Below are 27,104 nucleotides of genomic sequence, written 5' to 3'. Positions count from 1 at the left end.
AAGAAGTGATATCTGAATACAACACAAGGTGTCATCTTGAGGTGACCAGGAGAGTTAATTTCACTCATGAAACGATGGTGGGGCATTAGTGCCGTGCATGATGGCGCTTGTCTCTGGAGCAACTTGAGCATTTCTCGGAATTTGCCACTGATCTCGGCACCTGTTTCACAGGAAACCCCTGCCTGGTTGTGTTTCAGTCTTACCCACGCACCTGTTTGAAAAACTTGTGAAATTCTTTAAAAGAGGGATCATAAACTACAGCCTAATTATTGGGCTGTGTTATGTAGTTGAAATAGGCTGTAGCTGGAAGCTCTTGTACTACTTTCTGTCCATTTCTTTGATTATTATTTTTTTAATGCCCGGTGCACAATGCGTTTAGATGAGGACACAAAGTTTTACCAACTTTTGCAGCTTTAAAGCTACAGTTTCTAGCCCTTGTGAGGCAAGAGAACCAACTGGAAAATATACTTGAAGGCAGAAGGCAGGAGAGTTCAGTTTCGGGCTGTGCCAGTGTGCTCTTTGCCATAGTACAATGTCTCTATGTCCCAGCACCTTGCTTGTAAATGAGGAACGGATTTATGGTACGCTGGTATGGTACGCTATATGGTACGCTGCATTCTTGATCTTGTTAGAGTCCTGTGCTCAGCCCTACCTGAACGTGTGGCATGACTAACGGTGAGGAAGAATGAATGAATCAGAAGATAATGTAGCACACACCCTGTGGTGACCTGAAAGCATTTCCTTTGCGAGTATGCCGCCACACACATTGTAAGGAACAAAGCAATTAGCATTGATTTGCTTAGGTTTTGGAAATAAGAGCTGTGAGTGGTTGCCATTTTGAAAAGAAGATGACAGAGCCTTTCAGCACCATTGCAGGACTCGGTGTAGCTCTGACTGTAGTGCATCTCTGCCAGGTACAAGTGCTGACAGGACTCAGTTGTCCTGGCTGGGGCAGCTACTTCCAGAGCTGTTTGGTATGGCCTGTGCTTTCAGCTATGCTGGAAATTGTGCTAGTATATGGAAGAAGGTACAGCTTTGCCTCTGTGGTCATGCTTCTTGAGCACAGTTTACAATCGTCTGTCTGTTTAGTTTTTTTGTTTTGTTGGTTTTTTTTTTTTAACTACCATGTGCTACATATTTGGTTTTATCCACAAATAGTGATGCTGCTGTTTCAAGTGGAATAGCACCTCAGGTCCACAACGCTACTTACAATTACGACTTCTTCCCAGTGACCCTTTGTTCACGAGACTTGGTTCAGGACTGACATTTGTCTGTAAGGAAGCTGGAGCATGTCTTGTATGAGGAACGGCTGAGGGATCTGGGGCTGTTTAGCCTGGAGAAGAGGAGGCTGAGGGGAGACCTTATCGCTTTCTACAACTACCTGAAAGGAGGTTGTAGGGAGGCGGGGGTCAGTCTTCTCCCTAGTAACAAGCAATAGAACAAGGGGAAATGGCCTTAAGCTGCACCGTGGGAGGTTCAGGCTGAACATTAGGAAGAATTTATTGACTGAAAGGGTTGTCAGGCATTGGAACAGCCTGCCCAGGGAGGTGGTGGAGTCACCATCCCTGGAGGTGTTGAAGAGACAGGTAGATGTTGTGCTTAGGGACATGGTTTAGCAGTGCTGATAAAGCCAGGACAAAGGTTGGACTCGATGATCTTGAAGGTCCCTTCCAACCAAAACTGTTCTATGATTCTATGGAGAAAATTGTATTTGTCTGATTGGATGTTATCCAGATTTGCAAAGTACTTCTTTTCGTACAGTGCTTTGTTAGTCTGTGTAGTTTTAATACATGCAGTCCAGCATATGCGGAGAAGGATGCTTAATGATTTGGCATGCCGGATGCCTCTGAGTTAAAGCATGAGGTTGAAAGTAACAACATAGCTGAGGAAAGAAAGAATAGATCAGCGAGCATGAATAAACAGGAATAACTGAAAATTACTAATGAATTCAGCAGAAGTGCTGTGGGAGGTAATCATAACTAAATGGGAGTTCTGGCAGAGAGTTTCAAAACAATTATTTATACAAAAGTGTAGACTGCGTTTTAAGAGGAGGAGGTTATTCCTTTTCTTCTGGAAGACCTTCGCTTTATGTCATGGTGGAAATACATACTCTGGAACTCTTAACAACCCAGGTTTCCTGTCCCTCTTCAACAGCAGAAATCTGAAGCAGCTGGTAGCGGATAACTCATCTTGTTTTGGAATACATTTAATTTTGCCCTCATGGTTTTGTGGAAATATTTTTTCAGTTATTAACAGAATATCCCAGACATGCCAAAATGTTTGAAGCTTGGCCTCTTTGCTGAATTAGTATTGCAAAGACTTGCAAGAATTGAATCAAGGAAAGAGCATCTGTCTGATAAGCCATCAGCAATCAAAGTTAAATATACTGGTGGTCTCTCAATCCTTTCTCTTCTAGATTAAGATTCCTGCTGCTGCTTTTTATCCTGGTGAATCTGACAAATTTATATCTCATAGCATAGCCTTTTAAATCTTTCCTGGTCAGATTCCAGTTCAGCAAGATGTAAGCAAGTATTTTAAATGGAGGAGTTACTGTGTCTATAACATTATTAACCTCCTTAAGACACGATAAACAAGATTGAGTATTTTGAGGAATATTTGCATCCACTGGATGTATCCACATAAGAATATCCTGTAGAGAGAACACTAATGAGGAAAAAAGATTATTATGAAGACTCAAGGAGAAAAATCTGAATTCACAAGCTTTCTTTTAAAATAGTCATGAGGGAAATAGTAGAATGGATTGTACCACTAAGGGAAATCCTCTTATTGTCATCTAGATGTTGAAAACTATACAGAATTTTAATTTTCTCACTTGATATTTTTTTCTTCTGGTTTGGATGATTCTTTCCTCCTCTTTTACGTTCATGAAGGAATGGTGCTTTAGAATCAGGGGGTTTTCTTTTGCCTTCCTGTATGTTCACTAGGACAACACATTGCAATTGTAGGAGAATGAGCTTAGAAATTCCAAAAAACTTGACTTGTCTTAGGAGCAAGTTAATGCGTGCAACCATTGTGATTTTTTTACTTACAGCAGAGGAATTGCTTACTGTGATTTTAAATACTTTTTAACATTAGCTTTATACATGCATGTGAAACAAAACCATTGAAATATCTCATACAGATAGCATCACTGTATACAGTCTGTAATTATATAATAAATTAGTTACCACTTGTACAGTAAAAAGAACTTCTGTGAAATACCCTCTTCTATTATATTACGCTCCTTTTCATATGCCTGGCATAGTCTTTTTTCTTTTTTTCTTTTTTTTTTTTCCCCCTTTAATGGCTTCCTTCTTGAAACCCACAGGGATTTAGTGACAAACAACTAAATCATGACAAGTTTTATGCTTCAGTCCTGAAAGAGATCAAGGAATGCAGGAAAGAATAGTGTGAAAAATATAGAAGAGGAACATGTACAGTTTGTGCACAGGAGGATCTGTTTCGTTTTAACAGTTTTTATTTGGTTTTTTTTGGTCTGATTTGTATCAGCCATAGCATTGGAAATTCTTTCAATTTGCTGGAAGAGTTGGTAGACCTCAAGTTTACACTTTCCCCAAATGTACCATTTGCCCCTTTCAGTGAGTAACCACTGAAGAGCAGATAACATTTCCTAGCCTGCTTTGTGTTAGGACTGGACTGTTTTCTTTTCTTACAAGTTCATGGCAAAGGTTAGGCCAATTTCATCAGTGAGTGGTTAAAGTCAAATTTTCTTGCTCTTCCACTTATTCTCCAAAATATTTTCCTGTATGGACAAACTCTGTAGCATCACACTGCTTCCAAGTACAAAGGAATCATTTTTGTAATCTGCTTTTCCTCCTCCACTTCTAACTTTTGCAGTAGATTATTTTGGAGAAGGAGAGGGATGTTCTTTTGCAGTGTGAAAGAATAAAGTTTGGCTAGAGGTGAAAGCATGAAGATGAGATGGAGAAGCTTTTCAGAACAAAGAACTGCATGATGTGCTTCTCTTTATTTCTCAGAAAGTTGTGAGAGTTGTGAGACAAGTTGATTCCATACTGAGAGACAGGGCAGGTGAGTTGGACTGAGGAAGGTCCTGGAGTACTTTGGACTGGAACATTTAAAGAGTAAGAGCCTGTCGGATGGGAAGGCATTCAGTTTTGTTTTTTTTTTTTTCCTTTGTTTATGACTTGTAGGTTTCTTTGCAGTTTCTTTCTGAAAATAATATGTACCTTGTTTTTTTGGGGGGAGGTTGCGTTTCTTTTTTTGGGGGGGGGGGAGGGGAGGTGGTGAGGTTGAAAGGTTGCAAAGTGAGCCCAATTCACCTAGCCATACAATTCATTTCACAGTAAGCTGGTAAAAATGATAGGTTTCTTGCTTTGGTTTTTTGTGAGGTTTTTTTTTTTGTTCATTTGGTTTTATCCCCAGTTTTTATCTGGGTTTTTGAGAAGATTTCTCTCTTTCATTCACGTTTACTCTGACTTATTTCTGCAGAGTCCACCAGTTTATGCAGGAAGGTTGGTTCAGAAGGCACACATATGTGCAGACACATGCTGCTCTACAATTTTAGCCTGCCTGCCTGCAGTATCAGAATGTGATGAACGACAAATTGAAAAGCAGAACTTCTCTGCAGAAGGGGTGTAGGGACCTGATAGGGTTTTAAGTAGCAGTATTGATCAGGCATAGGGCATCCTTAACCACGGGACAACACCAAAGCAATTGGTCTCTCTCTTTCTTTCTGTTGTTCCCATTCTTCTAGGGGCTCTGATTGTCTTTAATACTGTCCTTTTATCTCCTCTGTGTCCTCGTCATCTAAGAGATGTGTTGGATATATATTCTTTTTTTACCTCTCTCTTTGCCCTGAAATCAATTCTACCAGATCTAAAGGTTGATTTCCTTTTGTGACCCATGTTCATCACTTATGGTCTGTGTTCATACCATGGGTGCTCTGCTGACATCCTCTGCCTGTGCTCTTGGAGGAAAGTGTCACATGTCAGTTCCTTCTACTGCTATCCTTCGTAATATTCAGATATCCTCCAAAACTGATCCAAGCTGTGCCCGAGCATCATCAATAACCACGTCAGTCCTGCTCTGTATCCTGGCTGACCCCAAGTTCCTTTAACATGTGTCTAGAGGCAGACCATAGGGCAAGTTGGGCAGTAGGCTAAGACTAGATGTTATGCTCTACTGAGCTGTACTTCTTTTGTCTGGAAACAGGATGTTAAGAATTCAGCCAGACTGCAGCTAACGAGACTCTGAAGTCAACGCTGGGGTTGGGAAGCGGTTGTCTGCAGAGGAATGTTTAACATGTACAAGCTCACGTAGTTAAATGAGGATGAGCAGCTGGCGCACATGGGTTCTGTTCACAGCTCTGCCTCTGGCTGCTCTTGAGCAAACAGCTCGCAGAGTCAGTCGCAGGCCTGCCTCGGCTGCGTCTTGCAACTAGCTTGCAAAGTTATTAATCTTTTCCCTTCTAAAAGACCTTGCCTTGATCTATTTATAGAAGAGACTGTATGAAAAAAATTCTAATTATTCATTTATTTATCAAATTACTTTTTGTGAATTAAATGGACTTTACCAGTGCGCAGCCAGAGATGTCAGCAAACATAACTCCACAGCTGCAAAACATGTAATGTCTCTCATTGCTGAAAGTGATATTTCCTGTTAAGACTGCACATTTTGAAGGGAGCCAGTTTGGTGGCATGTTAGCACATCCTATGCTATAAATAGACCAGATGAGTATCACTTTTAATCTCAAAGGAATACATTTCTAATTTCTTGAGAGAAGAAACAGTATCTCTGGCAGGATTCTCAGGCAGTTTTATACTTGCTGATGGTGTCTCCTCACACTTGAGATTTGAGTTGCTCATTAATGAATGAGTGTGCTTGTTGCAGTGCGTAGACATTTAGAGAGCTATTGATTGGTAGCTTCAGAGGCATGGTACTGCAGCTAGGGTCGGAGAAGTCCTTGCCACTTTAGATTGCTAGGTGGGCAGAAAAGCAAAGCAAAAAACAATGTGGTAGACTGAATGTTAAATGGACAGCAAGGTTTGTGAGGAGGGGAACTACCAATTTATTTATAGATTTCCTTTCGTGTTGGAAGTAAGGATGATTCAGCAAATGGGATTCCTTGGGGACAGAGGTCCAGAGGTGACCTCTCTAGAGTTGCACGCTTCCCCCTCATTGTGCAGCCTGCACATGCTACATCCTCCATATTTCTGAGCCCTGCTGCTGCTGTTGTAAGACAGAAGTTATACAGGAAGTTAAGGTAATTGAATATGCTGGCTCACTTGCTCATTTTTACAAGCTTAAAAAAAAAAAAATCTCTTGTGTTCAGTATTTTGTTTGTCTGATTGTATGAGCTGAGAAGCTGCATGTGTAAAAGAAAATAACAGAGCTGGGAATTTGGTTGACATTGGGCTTGAATGAGAATGCTTCCTGTTGTTTTTAAATATCGGAAAAATGAAATCCCAACCCTTGATCCCACTCAGATTTAGAGATAAAAGCAGGCAGCTACTAGGTGTTTGTTATTGTGCCTCTACTCTGTGTGGGGGTTTGAGAACCTTGTCAGGAACAACAGAGAGAAGGTTTTGGGGAAATACCATCCCACAGTTTGAAATGGCAAGTACTGTGTACTAAAAGAAGTTCTTTCTCTATGGCATGTACCATAAGGGGGCTGCAGAGTGTGTGATCCTATAGCACCTGCTGAGCCATGCATTTGGTTTTAAGATTAAATAATAGTTGGGACTGGAAAGAGGGCAAATGAGTGGATGCTGTGACAGAATTCAACTGTTCTTGCAGCATCCAAAAGAAGAAGCTGAATTTTTGGGGCTGTTACTGTTCATTTTTGAGTGGTAAGGAGAGTTAGAGACCGTCTGACAGGAGATGCATAACTACAGAAAAAGAAGTAGGAAAAGGGAACTACACCAGTGTGACTCTAGAAGGTAGCAGAGAGCTGGGCTTCAGGGACTTACTCGATTACTTATGCCTGGCCTATCAGGCATATTGTTTTTTCTAGTTATTAACTGCTCTGTTAAAGAAAATGCATCTGCTGTGTTGGCCAGTGTAGATGCAAGTAAAAGGCATTTAAAAAAATATTCTCTGCACTCTGGTTTATTGGTTCCCAAACTTTAGTCCATAGATAAGTAATAGTCTACGAGGTAGCTTTAAGTTATCTGCCACCAGTCTTTGGAGCAGTGCTGCACAGTAAACTATGTAGTATTTTATTACAAAGATTTTAAGGCTTTTGAGGGTGAGAAACAGTGTGCTGAGTGGAATGAGAGGAAAGCTGAACTAGTTGGAGGAGACCAGGGACGTCGAGCAGTCCCCTTTGATCCCCAAGAACAGTTCCTGTATCCTGAAGCAAATTTGCTAAATCACTTGGTGTTTCTGCTGCAATAGGATTTCCTGGCACAGAGTTACTTCTTTATAAAGCTCTGTTCTGGTTTTTCACTGCTTTCTAAATGTACTTATCTGTACAGAGGCACATAGGCATGTAATTCATTCTCCTGGGAGGATCCATTTTCCCCTCACTGCCAGACTACAGTCATTTCCCATCCATTTTGCTTTCTAAAAGCCACTCTCTCTTTTTTTTTTTTTTTTTTTTTCCCTCCTTCATCAGTTACCTTGCTAACATGGCTACCATTTCTTCATTTTGTTGTGGTTTTTTGTTTGTTTTTAGGTAGGACAAGTGTTTGGGCAGTGGGCTTTAACAGCATCATCCAAGCACGGGTACAAACACAGTAACATGGTGACGAAGGAGAAAATTAATCACTGCACTAAAATGATTAATGTTTTGTTTTTATTATTTTGCATCTCACCATTGCACTTCAACTAACAAGAGGTTTCTGTCTTTGGCCTATGTGCTTCAACTGTTCGTTAAGGTTTTACCACACGCTGTCATAATCACTAACATCTGCTTGGGTTTGAAGGTAATTGTGTTTATTTTCTGGTTCATGCTTCAGGAAAAATTAAAACTTGATGCTGAGAGGGAAAAACTAGAGAGGCTTCAGGAGCTTTACTCCGAGCAGAAGACGCAGCTTGATAATTGCCCTGAGTCCATGAGGGAACAATTACAGCAGCAGCTGAAGAGGGTCAGTAGCAAGTTTCAAGATCACACTAATTTTTTTTTTTTTTTTAGTTAAACGTAACATATTCTGTTTCAAGTATCCAGTTTCTGAACATATTTGCAACTTATAATTGTTAATAGTCATGAGGGTTATGGTTTTTTTTGTGTGGAATGCTTGTAATAACTAATGTGCATGGTGGCAAACCGTAAAGTGCAAATGGGCGGATTAGAAATGATTTTGTGTTGAATGTCTTTAAAGCTTTGGGCTACTTGCCTGTAATTGGCACCTTAGGTCTGCTGGGTGGTGTGGAAGCTGTTGTGATGTTTAGATGGATGGTGGAGCTTTGCTTTTTACCTGTGTGAGCAAAGGCAGGAATTGAACCTTGGTCAGTGGGATCAGCCATTTACAGCATTGCGAAGGAGGAGTATGCAACAGGATCAAACAGCAGTGGCAGGGAAGTGCTGCCTCAGTGAAGCTGTGGATAACTTCTTTTTTCAGTATATGACTTAGCTGTTAGCCTGAACTGTACTTTGCAAAATTCATTTTGAAGATCATACCATTTATTAAAATACCTTTATTTTTTTCCTACATTTTCAACAGTTGCACATTGGTTTAATAACCTTTGCATAAACTCTGATCGCAACTTGATTTGATTTTGTCTTATTTGTAACCAAAAAGCTACAAAATTGTCTGTGAAGGCACAGTTCTTTTCTGTGGAAAGATTTTAGTATCATTAATATTAAGTGGGTTCTACAGCGCACATATGGTTAGCTTTAGTTGAGTGGGAGGGAATAATTTTAAAAGTGTCAGCACAGCAAGCTCAAGAGGCCATCTGAAAGTCAAACTTGATTTTTAAATTTTTTTTTTTTTTTTTTAATGGCTTGAGTGTTTATTTCAGGAATAAGGCTGTAAGAGATTTTCTGCTTTATAGGAAATATTCTTTAGATTTTGGTTTATTTGCAGAATTCTATTTTCTTTTTTTCAAAGAGCAAAAAGTAAAGTAGTCCAGATTTGGAAATAACCATGTTAAATTCTTCTGTAATAACTGGGAAGTTTGCTGGTTTTGAGACACTCAAGGATTTTTGTAAGTTATCTTTTTTTAAAAAAAGTCAGTATTAAGCCTTGTCTGTGCAGTCACATACCTGAAGGTATTAATTAATGATAAGTTGTAGTCTCGTTGCCATGGGATGGTAGTAAATCCTTTTTTTCACTATTGGCCACCGAGAGTCTTCTAGGAATATGTTTGGTTACATTTTTAAATTTTTTTTATTCCTTCCATGTTAGCTTAATAACAATTTTGGATTTCGAAGCGGGACAAAACTTGAAACGCGGGGCGCAGTTAAATGTCTAATTAGTCATATCGCATGTTATTCCAGGCTAATTGTAGCAGAAGTTAGCTGTGGCTGCTGTGGTCAAAGCAGTAGAAGTTATCACTGAATCAGTGCACAGTAGCTCTTAAACGGATATAAAGTGTGAGACCAGTAGCAAAATTACTGCAAATATCATACCCAAAACAGAGAAAATATCTTTTTTTCCTCCAAAATAAGCCTGGTACAGGATTAAGTACCTGAGTCTGCAGTAGGTTACGTTGTGCTACTTTACTGCCAACGTAGAAGGTGTGAAGGTGAAGAATTCCCTTATTGTTTCATTTCTGGGACCTCAGTAATGTCGTAATTTGTGCTGAGGGGAGTGGGCAGCCAGTCTCACTGTAGCAGCTGGCTGCAAGGTGGGTCTGGGATTTGGATTGGGGTTGGCAGTGGGCAGCTGGCACACTCCATATGCTTCCTGGTGTCTGTAATGAATATATGCTCTCCCTGTTGGGCAAGAAGGACACTTCATCAGAGACTGATGAAACCTGAGAGCCTGTGGAAGGCACTGAGGGAAAGCATTGATCTTCCTCATGGCTTATTTGAAGTTAATTTGCACGTTTCATCCTTCTGTTAGTATGAAAGCATCAAAGCTTGTTTGTTCTCGTGCCTGGGTTTATAGGGAAATGTGTAAATGGAGAATAAGAATAGATACCTGAATGCCTGCAGAGATCTGAAAAGACGCTGTCCGTTGCTAGGAAATACCTTACTCTTCAGATAAAATTTTCCTAATTTTTCCAGATGATGTGAGCCCATGGAGCTCACACCACATCCTGAAGTAAGGGTTAAGTTCTCTGCCACTGAATTTTCTCCAGTGCCATTACTGAAATAATAGAGATGCAGGAGAAATTTATGGTTTGGAAATCCAATATGGAAACATTGTGTCTGTTGTTTGTTAATAGATTAAAAATTATAATATTTTTATGTCAATTGTTTTAATAAAAGGGAGGGAGTACACTTGCTGCTAGGTTCAGGAAACTATTACCTACAGCAGGAACAATTATCCTCCTACAAATCCTAAGCTGCCGAGTAGGATCCTTGCAAAGGTTATGGCGAGGACTCTGTGGGCACACCTCAGAGCAAGATCTCATGCCCCTGCTGCTGTGCTGTACCCTGCTCCCACAGGCTGCCCGGGGTCTTGGTACCTGTGTGCCTGCCTGCCTGGTGATCTCGCTGCAATGTCCTTGCAACCGCTGCAAGAGCTAAGCTACTGCCACTTACCCTTTTGAATTAGGTATGTTTATTTATCCCCAGTAGACACAGTGGTACAGAATGTGGTGAAATTCTTGTTCCATAGTCCATCTCACAAAGAATATAGCGCTTTGTGAGCTCGACTGGCTAGCAGTTGCCTTTCTGCCTATCGATTGCCTTCTATGAAGTCAGTTCTTCTGCCTCAGTAGCAATTAATGTGGTATGAAATGGGCTGAATTTATTGACTTTCATGGCCCAGGCAAAGCCCTTCTGTTTGTTTTGAATGCTGAAGATGGCCGACTGGTTTGAATGAAGCATTTCTGTATTGTAGGTAACTGCTTTCTCATAATTTTTAGCCCACAGCTTTGCTTTTTTTTTTTGATTGCTTTGCTATTGTAGAATAATGGGAAGATTCTGGTTTTTCATATAGTAACTTGAATTCTTCAGTTTCTGCATCCTGTGTCTTTCCCTGGGACATTTTGAAGCTGGTTTTGAATACCCTTATAGAGACCTCTCTGCTTATCTCCATCACTAACCTTTGCCTTAGGTTTAAATAAGAAAAGGAGTAAAGTTTGCATTTCTCTAAAATGATAAATTGCTTACAGGATGCAGGTTTTCTTGCATAACAAGTTGTGTACAGTGTGCTTATTTTAGAGAGCCTTAGCATTTAATAACACTGCAATTATTAAAAACATGTTTTTCTTCAGAACTCTGGAACTTGTTAGTAGGAATGTGTGTTATGAATACACAGATGTTGCAGGAGAAAGATTAGCATTCGGTTCTTGTGCTGAAAAGCACCATGAGTTTTATCTCATCATCCCTAAGCAGAAGGCAGGTGTCGTCTTATTTCTTGGGTCTTTTCTGCAGCATTCAGCCTCTTTTTCCTGACAAAACCAGGGGTTGGTCCAGGGGAATGCCTAAAAGTGGACTGACACCTTTTCTGAAGTAATACACCTTCTGGCTGGGGTGGATGACTAGAGTCCTTAATGGGGTGTTTGCACAGGGAGCAATTGTCACCTCCAATTTGGTGGTCTGCCATCGGCCTCTGGCTGAGCAACTTGCATGGCTGGACGTCAGTGCTGAGGTGATGGCACCCAGCTCTGCATATGTTTTGTCTTATCTGACTGCACGTCTGCTAATAGAGTTGGTGCTGGTACTTGGGCTAGACCTGAAGACATTCTAACTGCAGATCAGGCTCCTTCGTTTGAGTGTGTATTCCCATAATTTATAATTCGGCGTTCAGTTCTCTGGTGTTACTGGGATGATACTTTCCATCCTTCTTGGCTGGTAAGCAGATGCATTCCCAGTTTGACAACCTCACCAAATGGTTTCAGGCTTTGGTGGTGTCGCAGCTAGGCTACAGCGGAGCGATCTGCCTAGCCAGGGTGTGCTCGGTGCTTAGGAGGCTCCAGCTTGCTCTGAACCCTGCAAAACAGCTTCTTCACCATGCAGGCACTTCCATCTTTCTCAGCAGCAGGGGGACAACAGTAGGAGCGATGGAGAAAGCAACATCAAAATAAGAATTAGCCCTATTTGCTCTCCCGTTATAGCAGTAGGTCATTAAAAGCATTGAGTTCCTGTTTGAACATGTTGTATGAGATACGTAAATACCGTTTGAGACTGATTTTTGTGTTTGTAAGTATCTCTACTCTGGTGTCAGTGAAAGCATGACTACTTTTTTTTTTGCCTTTTTTTCTTTTTGCTTAAGGATGCTGATCTTTTGGACATAGAAAGCAAACACTTTGAAGATTTGGAATTTCAGCAGCTTGAACATGAAAGCAGGTTAGATGAAGAAAAAGAAAATCTGACACAACAGCTCCTGCGTGAAGTAGCTGAATATCAGCGCAGCATTGTCAGTAGAAAGGTAAAAGCACTAACACTCGATTCATTTGTTGTCATTGAGCATAAAAGAGATGAAATGGATCTACAACCTGCCCATCTGTAAGAAATAATGTAAAACTTTTCCTCTTTGAAAAAGCTTTTCAAGCAGAGCAAAGATGATGGCCTAGCAACATCCCACAAAGATCAAATCATGCACTTCTCCAAAAGGAAATAAATCAATAAAATTCGATGCCCTGTTTGTGTATTTGCATATGAAAATTAAACCCTTTAATTTGCTACAAAAGGTACCAAAGTGTTGTTTTTTCTTCTTCAAGAAAGGCAGTTTGTACACTCTGGACACAACTACAGTTATTTTATGCTCATGTTTGATGTTGATGCTAAATGATTTTGTTAAAATAGTAATAGAACACCAAAGTAAGAAAATACCTTAATTTTTCAAGTCACTTGTAAAGGTCCTACCTCAACCAGTTAAACGCCAGGTTTTCAGAGATCAGAAGTTGCATCTCTGAACCAGTTCTGTTCAGTATATGGCTGTTAGTCACCATATTACCAAAGTCACCAATTACCAATTGCAATTGTTCTTTTGTTTTGTCTCTTGAACAAGTCATCTCTTTACTATCTAAATCTTATTTAAATGTCTTCTTCAGAGCAGTGAGCTGTCTTGTAAAAACTTCTTTTCCTACTGCTTCACTTGTATGAATGAGTGAACTCTCATGAATAGGATCCTTGCTGCAGGTTGTCTTGTGCTTTAAAAATAAACCATGTAAATTGTGATTATTTTCTTTTTATATTAGGAAAAGATTTCTGCTCTCAAAAAACAAGCCAATCATATTGTCCAACAAGCACAAAGAGAACAAGATCATTTTGTAAAAGAGAAAAACAACTTAATAATGATGCTGCAAAGGGTAAGTATTTATTGTCCTTCAAATATTTTTAATGTATAATAAAAGAGCATTTCACAGAATAAAAGAAAGCACAAGAAAAGCATCAATTGTGCAGAAGCTAGCAAGTAGGTAATAACGTGACAGACATAATTTGTATCCACTAACCTTTAAAAAAAAGGAAGTCTTTCATAGTTAATCAGCAGATTTCCTAAGAGAAAATGCTAGTGGCATTTGATAATTGAGAGGATTTTAGAGGTGTCTCTCTTCCAGAGGAGTCAACCAGAGGCACCCACCTGGGTGCTGAAGCTAGAAGCCTGTGCTCCCTGTGTGGCTGCTGGAACTGTGCACAGAGAGCTCAGAATTTTGGCTTGTAGTAGCCCATACTAGGCCACAAGATGAGCTGCTTAACATCAGCAAACATCTGGTTAATAAGAAGCTGGCATGGACCCTTCACATCCATTTTGTGTTTTGCTTCAACCATGAGAGAAATATTTAGTTCATTAAGCAGAATCAGCATTTTCAAAATGCTGAAGGAAGATCTATTTGGTTTGGCTGAGGGTATTAAATAAAATCTTTCACTAGCCTATTCGTTCTGTACTTCCATTTTTTATTCGGTTCTGCTGTAAATGGATGTAGTTGAAGCTCTGATGTGCAGTTTCTAGCCTTCCATCCCAGTGTGTTTCTTTACACGGTTAAGAAAATGGCTAGCACTTATTTTCACTACATGACTGTTGGTATTTAACATAAAATGTCTGGTTTTAACAGGAAAAAGAAAATCTCTGTAATCTGGAAAAGAAATATTCCACGCTTTCTGGAGGAAAGGGATTTCCTGTCAGTCCCAATAGTCTAAAAGAGGTAAAGAGATTCACTGCTTTTGACTTTACCATAAGTAACTTTTAATAACACTTCATACAAAAGCATTTTAGTATTTAGTGAAGTCTTATTCGCACAATTTTTTTTTGAGATGAGATAAATTTATTTTGTAAAGCTATTCATGGAAGTCCAAATGCATGGTTGAGCAAAAATAGCTTTTCTTGATATTTTCCCAGATGTGACTGAGATTGCCTTAATCTCTTGCTCTGGAAAAATAATCAGGTTTATGTGTGTGTATGAGTATGTCTGTGTGTGTCTAATTTTCTCAAAATAGACAATTAACTTCATTGAAGTGAAGTAGAATGTGGTCCAGGAATAACTCTGTTCAAGTACAAATTCAGTTCTTTCTTACTTTTGCACTGTAGATTTTATCATTGACACCCCTCCATTTATTCTAAGGCTCTGCAGTAAAGCATGACAAGTGTACATTTTGACCTCTTTAAAAAGCATTGAATAGAAGACTTCAAGCTATTGTGGTTGTAAGATAGCTATTGAGCTATTTATTTAACTGTTTTGAATAGTTAAAGTTGTCAAATATTTTTTTTCTGGGAAAAAAAAAAAAAAAAAAAGAATTAATTTGGGTAATGTACAATGAGACCCAGAGCTTACCTGCAGCTGTCAAGACTTTGTAGTTTTGAGGGTATGGCTTTAAGCCTCAAGGTCAGCGAGCAAGGTCACAGTAAGGTAAGCCACAGCCCATTGCAAAGATTAATCAGCACGCATGATATTAGCATTAACCCCTCATATTTATCTTCTTGACTTGACTTGATGAATCTGCAAATTCCAGGTAAACATGAAGCTATAAATGCAGAAGCGGAAAATCTAGCATTTAAAATACACTCACAGGTATCTATGGCTGCTTCATAACTTCTGCTTAAGGTCCGGGCTTGCTGGATCTGCTTGTATCAAAGTCCTGAACAATATCTGCCACATCTAATGGTGTAGGTGTCACTGTGGGAAGTTGGGCTCTTGAAGTCTAAAGCAACCACATGTCCTTTCAGCACCTGGGAAATGTGATCTTGCTTATTTGGCCTCCAAGTTCCTGGTGAACCTGAGTAGCCTCCAGGACATGCCAGTGGGGTTGAGCACCTTTCCTCACTGCAAGCCACGTTGCAGATCCTTAGACTTTCAGTGTCCTAGGATGTGTTCTTGATCTGGACATCTGATCTCCCACCAGGACATCTGTCAAGTTGAAGCTTCGCTTTTTTCTTTTTGAGATGGATCTGTTCATTCTCTCACTAGTGAGTGTGGGCTATCTTTGATTTTTTTTCTTCATACACACATAATGGTTTGTTTAATCACAGATATTTCAAAATGCAACTACGTTAAGTGAGCCTGACATTCTTTTTATTGAAATGGATTATTCAGCAATGTCTTCCTGTTCACTGCAGTGAAGTCAGTTAGGACTTAATCCAAGGCAAATGAGAGGAGGACCAGCATGGGTTATCTGTTTCATGCTCTGTGTCCCCAAAGGCTCTGTCCTGTAAAAGAAATGGCTTTCCTTGCCAGATGTTATGTTTGTCTCAGTCCAGTTTAATTTTTCTCTGACTGTTTTGGAACCTTTAAAAATCAGGCACCAAATGGTACACAGGCTTAAACAGACTGCTTGCACGCAGAAGTTAATTTCACTATGTGTCAGTTGAGCCCGTGGTCCAATGTTTCACCGCCCCTCCTCACCAAAGCACTCATTTGTAACTCTCTTCCATCCATCCTGAAGCTTACTCCCTGGATGCACAGCAAGAGAGGGTAACATGGCCTCACGTAGAGCTTATCCCAGTACTTATTTAAGTGAGGAAAATCAGTGCTGTTTAGAAGTTCAGCATTGACAAAATGACTGGGATGCCTGATCTGACTTGAAACCATTTATTTAATCTAATGTAATAGGGGCCTGAGCTAGTGCACAGTCACTTGTTGTTTGCTTTTTTTTTTTAACCCCATGGTGAATATCCATTGGGGTTGTGAATCTGAACTGAATGTTTTCCATATAATGGTGAAAGTGCTTTTACTGTCGATAAAAATGAATCCAATATTGCATTCGTAGACTTGGCAAGTTTTGGTTACTAATATACTGCTACTACTAGACGGGTAAGCAAGTTTTATGTTTATTCATGCTGGACTCTATTTTACTGTAATATGGCCACATGTTTTCAGAGGTAAACTTTAGTATCTTATCAGAATAATATCAGAGTTAAGATTTGCCTTCTGTTTCTAGAGTGCTGTGTTCAGAGCATAATACTTAATTTTCCAGAATTGTGTATCTGCTTGAAATAACTGATAAGATACATTGAAAATTATGCTAATAGATAGTAAGGTTGGTATTTTTTTCAACTTGTCTTCTATGATCATTGCTAACTTTATGCATTTTTAAAAAGAAGAAATACTATAGCAGTCTGTGGCTTCTCTTACTGAAGTATACCTACTGGCATGTCAGTGTGCGGGTACAGTAATAGAAACATAGCCCCTTCAACACCTTCTCAATTGAAAAGCAGAGTTACCATCTTGATTTAAAAAATAAGCACATTTATATCTACTTTTTATGACATTGCTTTAACAGTGATTTATTCTTCCTTTTGCATAGCCCTGTTTTCTATGGATAAGAAGTTAGGACATTCGACTTTTTAGTCTGGCATCCTATACACCATGGATTAGAATCCATATTGTATTTTTTAAATAATATTTGTTCAGTTAACACCAGAACACGTGCAATAATTGTAATTGGCTATGGGGCTAACACTAACAGCATCTTACCTGAGTGTCCTGGTAACACCTAAAAGTTAGAAGAGACTTCCAGACAACACAAATGGAAGGTGGTGTATCAACATAATTATAGAGCAGCAATGGCTTGTCCCTATGTAAGTTCCTCCCAGTTCTGTTAGTCGTTTGGTTTACTCAAGCTAGCTTCATAGTTAGGCAAGAAGCAAATCAGCATAAGTTATTTTATTTAAACATGGACAAAAAAAAAAAAATTAAGAAATAAAGAGATGGGTGAATAAGTTTTGTTCTTCTTTTTCCTCCAATCTGCTTTCCTGAGAAAGAGCTACGTAATTTCTAAAGGGTATTTACATTTTAATAAAGTCTTTTAGTCACTTAATGTACATTTGCTTTTTGATTACACAAATGTTTTTGAAATTCAATGAAGAATAATTTTCAGAATCCAAGTATTCAACATTTGAAAAGCTTGATGATTTTATTTTATTTATGATGAAGTGTTTCAATGATAACAAATATTTGGCCGTAACACTCTAAACTAACTTTCATTGTACTGGATACATTAATACTCTTGCACGTCTTTTGGCTTTTGCTCCTTTTAACTTCTGAATTCCTCCTTTTAGGGCTATATCAGTGTAAGTGAAATTAGTGAGCTGTATGGCAATTCCACGAATATATCCCCTTCCACTCAGCCCCCCACAGATGCTGAAGCAGTTACCACTGAGTCTTCCACGGCTGTGCTGACGAGCCAGCCACAAAATAAAGAGGTTTGTTTGAGAGACATTTCCCTTTGTTTACATTGTTCTTTCATGGCTGCCTTTTTATTTTCTTTATTATTATTATTTTTATTTTTTGGTAATTCAACATGTAACAAATTGACCCAAAGGCAAACTGCCGTCTGCCAGTTACTGAGTCAGGTAACAGTAAAGCTGAAGGACTGCTCCCGTTGTACAGTGTCTTTGGTGATGTAGATGGACTTTAAAGGCCAAAAAGCCTGAATGCTCATGACCCAAGCAGCAATAAGTGACAATATTTGCCTGTCAAACATTGTCAATGTAATGCACCTTTGGTAAACGGTCTGCGGACACGCTTAATGGTTACTTGATCAGTGGTGCTTAGGTGTTCATTTTGTATGTTTTGTAGCTGCTTTTTTTTTTTTTTCCCTGTGAGGTGGTAGAAGTATATCTTGAATATTTGTGGGAGATGGGTAACTTCCACTTAACTATTCCACGAAGTCTGTCCAGCCTGCGTCTTCTAGCTTACTCTCTCATTTCCTTATTCTTTGTGATGATTTTGCCTTTGTAATGACCATAGCAAATTTTGAATAAACCCCCTTTTAAAGGAGTGGAATAACCTTATGAATGTAAAGCCACCTACCTTTGTGTTGCAATAAGGCAGCAACTGGTTTAGATTTGGCATTTCTGTGCTGCTTCTGGTAGTTGAATATGCCCTGAGAGTTGCAATACAACACACCTCCTTTCCTGCTAAACGCTCCAACAAACACAGTGCTAAAAGTGCAGCTTGTATGTGCTGTATCTTTTGAGCAATTCCAAAAAGAAAACTCTGTGTGTAATTTCTCTTTTTTCTATAAAGCTAAGATCACCTCTCTGTTCTGGATTTGTGTTTCCTCACTCTCTTTCTCCTCGCTCTATTGCTCAACTTCCATCAGTCCATTGGCCTGAGGTCATGGCTACTCATGTAGATCCTATTCCTTTATCTGATACACCTCCACCTCTGCCAGCTAAGAAACACCGCAGGCAACAACAGGTAACAGATTCAAAGTTGGTAACTTGGGATTATTTTGTTTGATTTTGTTATGGTGGCCATGAAGTTGATTTATGTATGAAGTTTTTAGAGTGACAGGATAAATCATAAGTTGATCGAGCTTGTGGAGTGTTGCACTTGAAGGCACTGCTCATTTAAAAAATCAACACAATGCATTATAGAATGTTCCTGATTAAAAATTCTCCTTGTGTAAACAATCCAGAGGCAAATGCTAATATTTAGGAGGCATTGTAACTGTCAGAAGACTTGCAGCAATAAAGTACAAGTGAGTGACATTTGAAATCCTAAATTAATTTCTCAATTACATTTGAACAATGCCTCTCAAAAGCTGTACGGGTTGTAAGCCACCAATTCATTAGAATAACCTATAACTAAATGTTTTTCTTTATAATTGGATTCCACTTGTACTAGACGAGGTGTTTGGGTTTTTTTAAAAAAAAAATAAAGGTACAGGGACATATACAAAATGTGCACATGAATTTAATGTATTTGCTTAATCAGCATGATTTTAATGCGATATTTGTAGAAATCCTGGAAAGCACTGTGAAGCAGGAGGCACTCTGTATTTTAGATTTCCTTCTTTCCAGTGAAGTTCCCAGACTACCACCTTCAGTATATTCCATGTAGAGCATAACTGAGCAAGCAGGTCAATTCATTTTTGTCAAAACTGTAACAAATTACATTTGAAGCATTTCAGAAATCTGGAAGAGCGAAAGAAGCAGCACCGGGAATGCATGTACATGAGTGATACTTTACCTCGCAAGAAAACGACTCCGTCTGTATCACCACACTTCAACAGCGCTACGCTCGGACGAAGCATTGCATCTAAAGTATGTAGTTGCATGCTATTAATAGCCTTCCAGTGTCTATATAAAACCCTATCTTATGTTAGAGGTAAGGTTGGGTAGCACCTTAAGCGTTATGTAATCCCCCAAATTCACATCTGAAATTGACTTTGAAAGGACTTCAGGTTTATTAGCAGATGGGAATATACATGAAGCCTTCTGTACTCGCAGCCTTTATTCTGACCTCTGGAAATGCCGTTCTGCAGTACATTAATCACAAATGCACGATTACTATCTCGGGGATTGCATTTTCAGGCTAGTTTTAAATTGACTTTAGAGACAGATCAGGTTGTTTTCCTTCCTACCTAAGGCCTTTAAATGGTAAAGATAAGGTTACGTATAAAGTGAAAAAACTCTTTTATTTGTGATGTGATAAATCAACAAACATCAGGAAGGTGGAGATACTACTTTGAAAATGTTTTGGCGTAATAGAGACTGTGCACAACTAAAATATCCATGGCTGATTGATATGAGATGACGTTGATACCCATGACAAAGCAAGTTGTTTTACCATTAGTTGCTGATACAAAAAAAGTTCGAAGTGTGGCTTTAAGCACATATTTACAAAATTTCCTGCAGGGACATTTACCGTTAGGACAGAGCAACAGCTGTGGCAGTGTACTTCCTCACTGCCTGGCAACCATGACCAAAGAGTCAGAGTCGAGAAGGATGCACAAAGGTAAGACCTTTTTATTTGATTCATTTCTGTTTAAAGTCAGTGTTCAATTTTTCAGGAAATAAGCCTGAAACTAGTGTTGCCATAATCAACAGGGCTGTAAAACAAAATTTTACTACTTGGTCAAAAAAGCTCTAAATGTAATTTTCAGGTATCAGCAAAACAAGATTGTGACATAGGTGCACACGTAGTTTTGACGTACACGGTCACCAAATATAATCCAGTAAACAAGAAAAGTATATTGAAAAATACACATGGGGTAATTTCTGTGAGTGATTCTGAGGCAATATATTACCTGTTGCCTTTTTTTTTTTTTTTTTTTTTTAATAATTCTTTTCATCTTGTGATCTCAAGAATTGCTTTTCACAGACATGTATTTTTGCCTGGACAAATTCCCAAGACAGAGATACCTTTAAGAATCTTTAACTGTGGCATTACAAGTGGCTTTAACTATTTGGGCTACAAAATAGGAAAGGAGAGAGCTGTTCTATCATGGATAGATAGCTGCATTTTTGTAGTAGGAACACAGCAACTCTGGATCCAAAAGAAAGCTACATCTTTGAAACATGATCTCATAGGCTATGGGATTCTGTGTCTGTTTATCGACCTGAGTCAATACACTTAATTTCTGCTGTAACGAGATGCATTATTCATAACTGTCCCATCTCCAAATGGAGCTGCTCCTCGGTGCCATCTGTCAGTTTATTTTCTTTCCGGCTTCTGCATCGCTGTCATCAATACAAGCGCAAGAGGTTCTTAGGTAGAATTGCACTGACTAAGCCTGAGCTGAGATAGGACCCATCCTGTTGTTCCAGGACTTGTCAGAGCTAGCAGCTGTTAAAGGTCAAAGAGGGTGACTGAGGTCAGCCACACGCACCGAGATGACTCAATACAGGGATGGAACAAGCTTGCTGAGAAAGGGTCATGACTTACTATGTTCACTTTATACAGCTGATCCAATTGTGATTTGTTGTTTTTGAGCTTTAGTTATGCATCAGGACTTCCCCAAACCTGCCCTGTTGTGCCTAGCTTATCTCAAAGTATTTCAGATGTGATACAAAATTACCTTATACTCAGCTGGGAAAGCTTCTTTGATGTAATATATGTGCAAGGGTGGAATAGCTTGCGAGTACACTCAGACTCATCACTGCCATTGTGCAGGAAACACTTTGTTTCAGTATGAAAATCAGTAAGGATGTTTTGGCTAAACTTCGATGACAAGACATCAAATGTTTAAAATTGGAAATGTTTCTGTAAAATGGTTGCAAAAAAGCATTACTGTGCAACCTGAAACACAACTGCAAAGTGTTACCAAGCCTAATACAGGCAAAGGTAAGAGTTTTAAAAATAAATTGATGACTTTTAATGTTTACTTTTTTGTCACCATGAAACTAAGACAATTGTAAGAGTCGGGTCAGATTTCTGGTCCGAGGGGTGAGAGAGAGAGAAACCTCACAAACCAAAATTGAATTATGGCCTGACGAAGGGAGGCAGGGGACAATGACAGATGTGTTCGTTAAGGCACTTGGCACAGTACTTGTCATATGCTGCAAGGAATCATATGTGCTATACTGCCTGCCACATTAGTTGACCGTTATTTTTTTGAAAGATCCAATAGAATGGAAATACTAAATTATGAAGAGATCCTTAAGGGATTAATTTGTACCGAGAAAGAGGACAGTTTTAGGTGTCTTGTTCTGAAACGTCAGCTTTGCCAAAGGGAAATAATGCCACTGACAGGTGCTTTACTTGAACTGTCACAGGATTTGCAAAGTAGACGGAGTCGAAACATGGAGAATATAGGAATGCAAGGGTTGTTTATGGCTTGACTACCTCTCTTGGTGGGTAATGAAGGGTTTATTCCCTTTGTGTTCAACATGGAGCTCCCTGAATTTATTGCTGTTGGAGGAGCTTGAAGAGTGTAACTGCTTTCTCTTGTTCTGAAGTGCCATGTTTCTAGTTTGGGGAAAGCTCCTTTGTCTTGGTAACACCCCACAAAAGTTTTTGCAGAGCTCGTTCTGCACTCCAGTGGAGAATCAGCGAGGACAGAGATGTCCATGTCGGTTGGCTAGAGTCAGATCCTAGACTATCTCTATCCAGCTATACAGAAGGGCCAGAGAGACAGTCTTCAGGCACCTTTCATTCAGCCTTATGGGCACAGCCTTAATGGATGTCGTGGTACGAGCAGGGAAGGGACTGCTTGGTTCAACGTTCAACTTGGTGTGATTTCTGGTTTCCCCCATCACCTCATACCCAGCACGTTCAAACCCAGCATGCAGAGGAAAAACGAGGTTTTGTTCAAAGTCATGAGTAAAGAAAGTACATTTCTGTGGAACAGTGAGATTTGGGAAATGTTTTGAATATGATGTGGTATTTAAACATACCACACACTACAATTGAAATGGAATACTATTGTCAATTAAAATTCTGAAATCTTATGTAGCTTCCAGTAAAGTCAGGGGGACTTGAGTCTGTGTAACTAAGATTAATTTCAGCAGACATCCTTAAATACATCATTGAAAACCAAGCCAAATGTCATGTCAGTGGACATCCTTGGCAATGTTCTTTTATTCCATCACTCTGTGATAAATGTTTATTATATAGTAAATACACTGTATTTCCTACAGAAACTTTCTTGAGGTAGATCAGGTTTGCCTTTTTGGACTAAGAGAATATTTTGGAGAAGATTATCTACCAAATCAGTGGAACTCTGCAAATGTATAGATACTGCTTATACTGATAAAAATGCGCTCACTTCTCTTCCTGCTCCAAAAATTAGTTGTTCACCTAAAATAGGTGATGAATAGGTAAAAAGTGTTCTTGGCTTGTCATGTGTACTGAGCCACTGCTTGCTTTCCTTACATTTCTTTTTCCCATTTGCCAGGTTTTTCACTCCACCAGTTTTCTGTGTTCGAGGTGGTGCATTGCAAATGGCATGGAGGTCTTGGGTTACCTATGCCTTGAGCATACAGCTGCACCAGGTGCATTGGAGCCAGGTGTGCTCAGCTCTGTGGAAAGCCAGGGCCTCCCGTGATAAAAGCCTCTTGACCCACTCACTTTGGAGCACTGACTATCATGCAGTGTCCCACAAACTGCTATTCAAAGAGGATGATGCGCTCTTGAAGCAGTATTAGTAGCTTACTGTGTTCCTTAGGGCTTAAAAGCATTGACCAGACTTCTAGGCCAGATGTTTTGGCAGGTTCATATAGATCTGAAAACAAGTATATTCAGCGGTGCCTGGAGGAAGTGGCAGCTCAGCTAATTTAAAGATATTATCTTGGAATTATCACTAAACTAGTAACAGTCTAAAATGAGTTTTGTCTAATATGCTTCTTCCAGTTTTTCTTATTTCAGTCCAAAAAGGTACACATAAAAGTCTGAGATGAAAAATTAAAAGTTAAAAATGAAGTCAGGAAATGAAGAACAGCCACTTGAAGCTGAACATGGATCTCAATCTCATTTTCTTTGTGCAGGAACAAGTAATGTCTATGAAGAAATTTTAGGCTGGATCCAGGAGGAAATATTTTCATAGATTTTAAAATACTAAATAGTCTTTATTCCAGAGTTACCCAAACTGTGTTTAGTCAGTCATGTGAGTTCAAGAAACATTCTTGAAAGAAACGGTCACTGTCAGTAATCATAGCCTGAGTTAAGAACAACTTACAAAACGTTTAAGAGGATGCATCTTTGATACAAATCATTGGTGGAAAAAGCTATTTCTTAGCAGCCGTTCATGAAGGATTTTTGAAGGACTGTGTTTACAAATTCACTTCCTGTGTACGTGCCTTTGTAAGCAAACCATATGCAAACAAAAAAAAAAAAAAAAAAAGAATGAAGAAGCTGCTGTTTGGTACAATCTAGAGACCTCACTCTGCGTGGGTCAAAACTTGGCCCCAGGAAGCTCCCATGGGGTGGGGGGTGTCAGAAGCCTGCGCAAGGACAGGCAGGAGTGAGGGGGGAGGGTTAGCCAATTCAGTCCCGTTGATTGCAGGATGGACCCTGGAAGGGAAGAGGGAATGGTTAACTGGAGTTCAGGTGTTAAGACTAGACACAGCACTGGGAACAAAACTGTTGGGACAAAGAAGTTAGGTACCAGCAAGATGATTCTTTGTATTCTTTCTAAGCCCTACAGAAAAATGGTATACTGAGGGTAAGGTGTATGTATATGTACAAACAAACTATAAACTTTTCAAAGCAGTTTGCCTTTTTTTTTATTTTATTTTATTGTTGTTATCAAACTCAGGAAAAGCCAGGAAAGGTATGAAAACACCCCTTTACCTGGCTGTATTTATCACTGTCATGTTTTCTCAAAAGTACTGATTGCATCAGCACTGTCAAGTAGTTCCAAAAAATCTTGGAAAACTTTTAAATAATTGTTAAATAATGATAACATTTCAAAAATTCTTTTTTTTCCTGCCGTCAAATAACCTGTCACAACAAAACTTCTGATTAATGCTAGTATCTGCAGAGCTACAGCTTTGTGCAGGCCTAAATTTTTGCTGCTTTGCTCGTAGTCACACAAGTAGAGCAGAAAATTTAGAAATCTTTGCAGATCTGTGGGTGACAATGACAAGGTAGACAGACTTGGGCTTCCCACTTTGTCATGTTTCCATACAAAAAAATGTATCTTGACATGTTAAAGTCAATCTTTTTTTTTTTTTTAAAAAAAGAATAGAAATAAAAGAAAATGTACTATGATTTATTTTTTTTTTAAATGAAATACCAGGGGTTTTTTAAACATACTTGGCAGTGCCACTTTCAATAACAGCTTTCACCTATAATTCTGACCTTACCGTAATTTTGTGGTGGTATGTCTGTTTTTTGTGATTCTGCAATAACCCCTTTGGAATATTCATTTTTTTAATGATACGGCTTTATGGATATTTGCAATATTTTGCGCAACAGTATGGCTGTTAACAGTGTTAAGTTTAGTGGTTTACTACAGAGAGGACAAGCCAGCACGACAAGAAACATTTTAGCTCTTGTATCAGCTTAGACTTGGCTGATACAAGTCTTGGCTTGTGGGAAACTTTTCGTGAAGTGCTGGATCTTATGAGGAGTCTAATATTTTTAAATGCATGTTCTGTGACTAGGCACCTGAGCAGTTAAAAATTCCTTAAGCAACAGATTGTGCCTGCACGAGGGGCTGAATGGAGGCAGGTTGGTTCTGAGGCTTCTTGGTGTGGGTGCACAGCTGATCCCAAGCCTTGAACTGCCTATTGCTTACAGCACGAGGAGAAAATGAGACTGTCACATTACGCCTTGTTTCTGTGAATGTGTCTCTTTTTGCGACCTAACGACTGTGTGTTTCTTGCAGTGTTTAGTTACATTTGCATGATTACATAAATTTAACTGATAAATGTTTTACTTAAAAATGGGTCCTTTATCTTCATGGAAAGTTGACTTTCCTTTAGGGAGAGCATTTGTAAAACTGCTATGTTTCTCTATGCCTTTTAGATGGGTTTATTTTTCAGTGAAATATAAGATATGGAATTAAGATTTCTGAGTAGGCAAGGTTTTGCAAAGAGCTCAATAGAAAAACATGCATTTGAATAAAGTTCTTTCAGTAATTTATTTTTTTCTCTTTTTCCATAATGAATAATTGATAACCATTTCGCAGGAGCAATTAGTCATTCCAAAGGTTCGAGTGTGAAAGGTAATTGCTTCTCTGCCGTAACAGCAGCATTTGCCCGAATAATGGGGAAAAAAACCAAACTGCACATGTGAATCAGTAACACCTGTGTTGTGTGATGCTATTATCTATGCCTGCTGAGGCGTATTTGTGTCCTTTTGTCTCTTACTAATCAGTGCAATTGAACTCATGTTGAAATTTAGTGTTCTTTCAAATGGCAAGTCCTATTAGTTCCTTAGAAACCAGCTTTAATTGTCTGTGAGAAATCTTTGTATGATACAGAGGGAACTGAGGAGGAAAGAGGAAACTATCTGCCTTGGAAATGCTTGTAGGGGATGATTTTCTTAATATGCTTTAATTATTCAGCTTCAGTCGTGCTTTTCAGATACCTTTTGGAGAATATTAATGCCTTTCCAAGGTAGACCTGCAGTTTGTTGGCTCCCTGAACTGGGACTCTCCCCACTCCAGCATGGCAAAAAAATACCAGACAGTAACCTTGTATGTGCAGATAGGGAATGAGAATAAGGCAGGAAAATATTCCCACTTTAAGCATGTTTTCCTAACATCAGTGTCCTAATGGTGTCTAGTAAAAATTTTTATCTGAATGTCTGGACCTTGCTGCATTTGTACATTTGTCTGCATTTTTCCCTTGTCTGTTTATCTTAAATATGTGGAATGTTTGTGGCTGCGTTCCTGCATGAATGGGAGGTTTTCATGTGGTCTGACAGTCCTTCCTAATCTCCAGCTCTGTCACCAGCTCAGATTTTGGGTCAGGAATGTGCAGAGAATATTATAACTGTATCAGAACTGTGAGACAGTCTCACTTCTTACCTTGATTGAAGGAAAAGACGAGCAATGCAGTTGCATAGATGAAACAAACCTTAAAAGGGCACGGTAAAATAACTTCAGCAGTTAAAATGACAATTGTCATTCTACTTGCCTCTTCATCAGGCAAGCTCGACAACCTCTCTGTAAGTCTGTATAAATACTGCTGCATTATTTAGAAAGAGCAATGGAGACATGAGATAAAAATAATCCTGAAGAAATATTTTTTTTAAAGGAGACATAGCCAAACAAAGTTCCCTGTGTTCAAGAAGGATGGCTTTTCAGAAAGGATGATTCGGGAAAAATAACACCACAAAGAACTTAAATGTTGCATAAACCTTATTTTTCGTAACAGTCACTGAGCTATAGTGATCTGCTTCAACTGTGTAGGGTGAACTGCGATTTCAAAACTCCAGGAAAATACCTCTAT

At 39.1% G+C, this 27,104-nt stretch overlaps 1 protein-coding gene across 4 annotated transcripts in view; it reads left to right on the top strand.

The window, feature by feature from the left end:
* The window catches only part of PHLDB2 (pleckstrin homology like domain family B member 2), a 58,393-nt gene that overhangs the window by 19,772 nt on the left and 11,517 nt on the right, over positions 1-27,104 (top strand). The window contains exons 6-15 of one of the 4 annotated variants that reach the window (XM_086463422.1): positions 7,941-8,069; positions 12,312-12,467; positions 13,240-13,350; positions 14,095-14,184; positions 17,535-17,678; positions 18,505-18,678; positions 19,386-19,526; positions 20,121-20,220; positions 24,461-24,475; positions 25,838-25,858. In XM_086463422.1, coding sequence (XP_086319548.1) covers positions 7,941-8,069; positions 12,312-12,467; positions 13,240-13,350; positions 14,095-14,184; positions 17,535-17,678; positions 18,505-18,678; positions 19,386-19,526; positions 20,121-20,220; positions 24,461-24,475; positions 25,838-25,858 — 1,081 coding nt within the window. The remainder of the gene's footprint in view (positions 1-7,940; positions 8,070-12,311; positions 12,468-13,239; positions 13,351-14,094; positions 14,185-17,534; positions 17,679-18,504; positions 18,679-19,385; positions 19,527-20,120; positions 20,221-24,460; positions 24,476-25,837; positions 25,859-27,104) is intronic. The other 3 variants (XM_086463411.1, XM_086463416.1, XM_086463431.1) reach the window with 3 other exon arrangements.

This window comes from Leptosomus discolor, chromosome 1 (assembly GCF_034619465.1).
Source record: "Leptosomus discolor isolate bLepDis1 chromosome 1, bLepDis1.hap2, whole genome shotgun sequence".
NCBI classification, from domain to species: Eukaryota; Metazoa; Chordata; class Aves; order Leptosomiformes; family Leptosomidae; genus Leptosomus; species Leptosomus discolor.
This window is presented reverse-complemented; position numbering and strand designations above follow the sequence as displayed.